The sequence below is a fragment of the Nothoprocta perdicaria genome, unplaced genomic scaffold, assembly GCF_003342845.1.
Source record: "Nothoprocta perdicaria isolate Ctin4 unplaced genomic scaffold, notPer1 scaffold_176, whole genome shotgun sequence".
In the NCBI taxonomy this organism is placed as follows: domain Eukaryota; kingdom Metazoa; phylum Chordata; class Aves; order Tinamiformes; family Tinamidae; genus Nothoprocta; species Nothoprocta perdicaria.
In genome coordinates, this window is record NW_020454938.1 from 592,159 (window position 1) to 595,510 (window position 3,352).

Genomic DNA, 3,352 nt, shown 5'->3' on the forward strand with positions numbered 1-3,352 from the left:
CTCGCTCGGCTCTGGCACCAGCGCGGACGGCGGCCCCGGGCCCTGCGGCCACGGCCGGGACGGGGCTGCGCGCGGGGGCTGCAGCACTGCACTTTACACGGGGCTGTCCCAGGTGGGGGACGGCGGCGCCTGCTGCCCTGCTGTCCCCCGAGAGCCCTTCTTGCAAAAGGGCCTTCGGTGCCTCCCCCTTTTTGCTTCTGCTTCCAGCAGCRAGGCCGGGCTGGTGGCCCTGGCTGGTGGGGGGGAGCTGGGGGGGTGCCCAGTGCCCGCGGTCCCGCTGTCCCTCCTGTCCCTGCCAGGCTGCGAGAGGGGACCCGCAGCGGTGCCCCCAGCCCCTTGCCAGGCGCCGGCGCCGCCGGCAGCCCCGCATAGTGCGAGGGGAGTGATGAGAGGGGCTGCGGATGCCGCGYGCGCCGGCGGGGCCGGGTTGGGCTGCTGCTCCGGGCGCTGCTGCCGCTCCTGCTTTTCCGCAGCCAAGAGCCCGTCCCGGCTCCTGCAGGCCCCCCATGTGGATTCCCCTGCAGGAATCCGGGTGTGGATTGGGCCCCCCAGCAGCAGGGGGACTCTGGCCCCCCGTAGCCCCTGGCGCTCAGCCCTGCCCGGTCCCTCCTGCCATCGCAACCAGCCCAGGCTGCAGGTCTGAGTGCGGGCCTGGAAATGTTGTTTTTTCCTTATTTTGCCACCTTTTTTGAAGCAGATGCTGCCCRTTGCCTTTCTGGGCTGCCGGCATCRGATCCTCCACGTTGACACCAGCCGTGCCCACCTTCCTGCAATGGGGGTGGTGGGAGGACAACCTGGTGCAGGCGACTGGGAGGAAAGGGGCAGCTCCATGACCAGGGGATGCGGAGAAAAGCCTGGAAAAGTGGGGAAGGGACCCAACCGCAGAGGCAGAGCCCGTCGCCGGCCCCCTCTGTAACCTGACTTGTCTTTTCTGGGCGCACGGCGGGAGCCTCTGGCGATGCTTGAGCAGCTGGGAGTAGCGGTAGGAGAGCTGGGGCCCGCGGCCGCCCGTGCTCCCGTGCGCTGGGGCTTGTGCCCCGTCCCCGTGGCCGAGGGCGGCGGTGGCGGCGACGCTCTCCCCGCTGGAGCTGCCGGGATGTGAGTGTCCGTGGAGCTGGGCGGSAGGCCGGGGCGGCGGGGGCAGCACGACCCCGAGCCGGGTGTCTCTGACAGTATTAAACCCAGCTGAAACCTGGGGCTGCCTTGTGCTGCTGGTCCGTCCCTGCCGCGCRCCGGCCCTGGGGACAGCAAGTGTGCGCGTGGCGGCCGTCCCCAGAGCCCGTCCTTGCAGCCCCTCTCCGAGAGCTGTGTCAGGGCTTCCCCCTTCCCCTGCCAGCTCCTGAAGCCCTGGTGGGAGCAGTGGGGATTAGGGAGGARTGGGTGACAAATAGACCAGCAGCAGAGCGGAGCGGCACAGCCGGCCCTGTCCCCATCCAGACGTGCCGACCTTATCGGGCAGAGATAAAAGCAACTCGCTCAGCGTCAGGCCAGCCGAGTCCCAGGGTCCTGYGCAAGGGACACGTCCCCAGCGCCTTGGCTCCTGCCTGCCCTTGTCATCCCCTGCATGGGCAACCTCCCCGGTGTCCCAGACGGACCCATGGCAGGAGCAGGAGAGGGGCAGTCCCAGGAGCCTTCCTCTTCCTGCACCCCTTTCCTTATGGAAGGGAGAGGGCTGGGCACTCTTTGCAGTGTGGAGCCTCTCTCCACTCAGCTGCATCCCTTGGAAGCTCTTCCTGGAAGCAGGACATGGGGCAGGGGAGCAGGAAATCCCATCACAGCAGCATCCCTGCTGCCACGGGAGCCCGGGGCTGCTCCTCGGGAAGCGGCCGCAGGAAGAGCATCCTCTTGCCCCCCAGGACACCTCACACCTCCCCCTGCCCTTCCCTGGGACCGGCCTCCCCCYGCAAGCTGAGCCCGGAGCCAGGGACTCCCGCTGGGACCACAGAAAGGCTCAGAGATTGGTACGGGTACCYGGGCGAGATTGGCGGCTGTGCAATGGCCGGTGCTGACGCAGACGGGTACCCCAGGCTCTTAGCACAGAGCAGCACCAGGCCCCGAGCACAGGGCAGCACCGGGTCATGTCCCCGTGTCCTGCCGGGGCCAGGCTGCCGGCAGCGCCGGGGCACGGGGCACCACACAGCTTTTTCCTCAGCTCTCAAACGACAGGGCAGGTGCCTCGGTGCCGGGCCAAGGGGCAGCGCGGTCCGACGGGGCCATCTGGGCACGTTGCAGAGCCCGGCACAGGGTGGGAAACAAGTGGCCTGGCCGGCACCCGCAGTGCCCGCCATGTCCCGCTCCGCCACCCTGCCGGAGCAGCCGGCGTGACGGGTGCTGGAGATGCAATCGCGCCACTGAGCGCTGCGGAGCAGAGCGCTCCGGCGATGAAAGYGGGCGGCGCGCCGGGCCGCAACGCRCCGTGCCCARCGGCAGCCCGGCGGGCAGCGTGGGCGCCCGGCGCTGGGGCAGAGCCACCCCGAGCGCGGCCGCTGGAGCCCGCGGCCGGCCTGATTCCCTCCGCGATTATATTCCATGACTCACTGCAGAGGGAGATCAGTGATGTGAGACCCAGGTCCTGCAGCTGTCCCCAGCCGGGCTTCCCGGAGCACGTGGAGCCGGCCAGGCTGGGCTGGCAGATAAGGGCCCTTCCGGGCCGGGGAGCCGCTGGCTCCTTGCTATCGGCCTGGCGGAGGGGGCTGCGACCCGGGCCCCGCTCCCTGCGCCCTGCCCGGCTCCTGCTCACTTGTCCCTGGCCAGGCCCCGCGGCAGCTCCTGCCCGTTCCCATCGGGAAGGGCTCCAGCGGCCCCATCCGCCTGGGAAGCAGCTGTCTGCTCCAGCAGCCGCCGGCACGCGCAGCCAGCCCGGCGGTGGGGATGGTGGGAAGAGCAAGGGGGTTATTTTTGCACCGGTTGTTTTCTTTCCGGTTCGACGCCGTCCTGTGCAGCGGCTGGAGCAGCTCCGGGCCCCAGTGCCTCATTTCCTCGCGGGAAACAACAAAGTGGTGGCCAGACYGCGCTGCCAGTGGGGCGCGGGGTCAGGGCACAGGCTGCTGGTTGGTTCCTCTGCACATCCAGCCTCGTGGGTGTCCCCAGACCCTTCCTGAGAGCCCGATCTGGGCCTTTTGGAGCTGCAGAACATCAAGGCTGCGTGTCCCCACGTGCCACCGGGCGCTGGCGTGATCCACGTGTCACCGTGCTAAGAAGTGGGCACCGCAGTGGCCGTGTTGCCCCTGGCTTCTGTGCCCTGTGGCTGCAAACCCAGCGCTCAGCCGCCCTCTCCCAGCTCCGCTTTGTCCTCCCGGCCTCTCCCAGCTCCGCTTTGTCTCCCGGCCTCGCGCTGGGCTCCGGAGCTGCC

General features: G+C 69.4%; 1 protein-coding gene across 1 annotated transcript in view; it reads left to right on the forward strand.

Annotated features, from left to right (window-relative positions):
• Positions 1-579, forward strand: part of MFGE8 (milk fat globule-EGF factor 8 protein) — a 10,717-nt gene extending 10,138 nt beyond the window's left edge. The window contains exon 10 of the mRNA XM_026036315.1: positions 553-579. Within this exon, the coding sequence (XP_025892100.1) occupies positions 553-579 (27 nt within the window). The remainder of the gene's footprint in view (positions 1-552) is intronic.
• Positions 580-3,352: the final 2,773 nt, after the last annotated feature.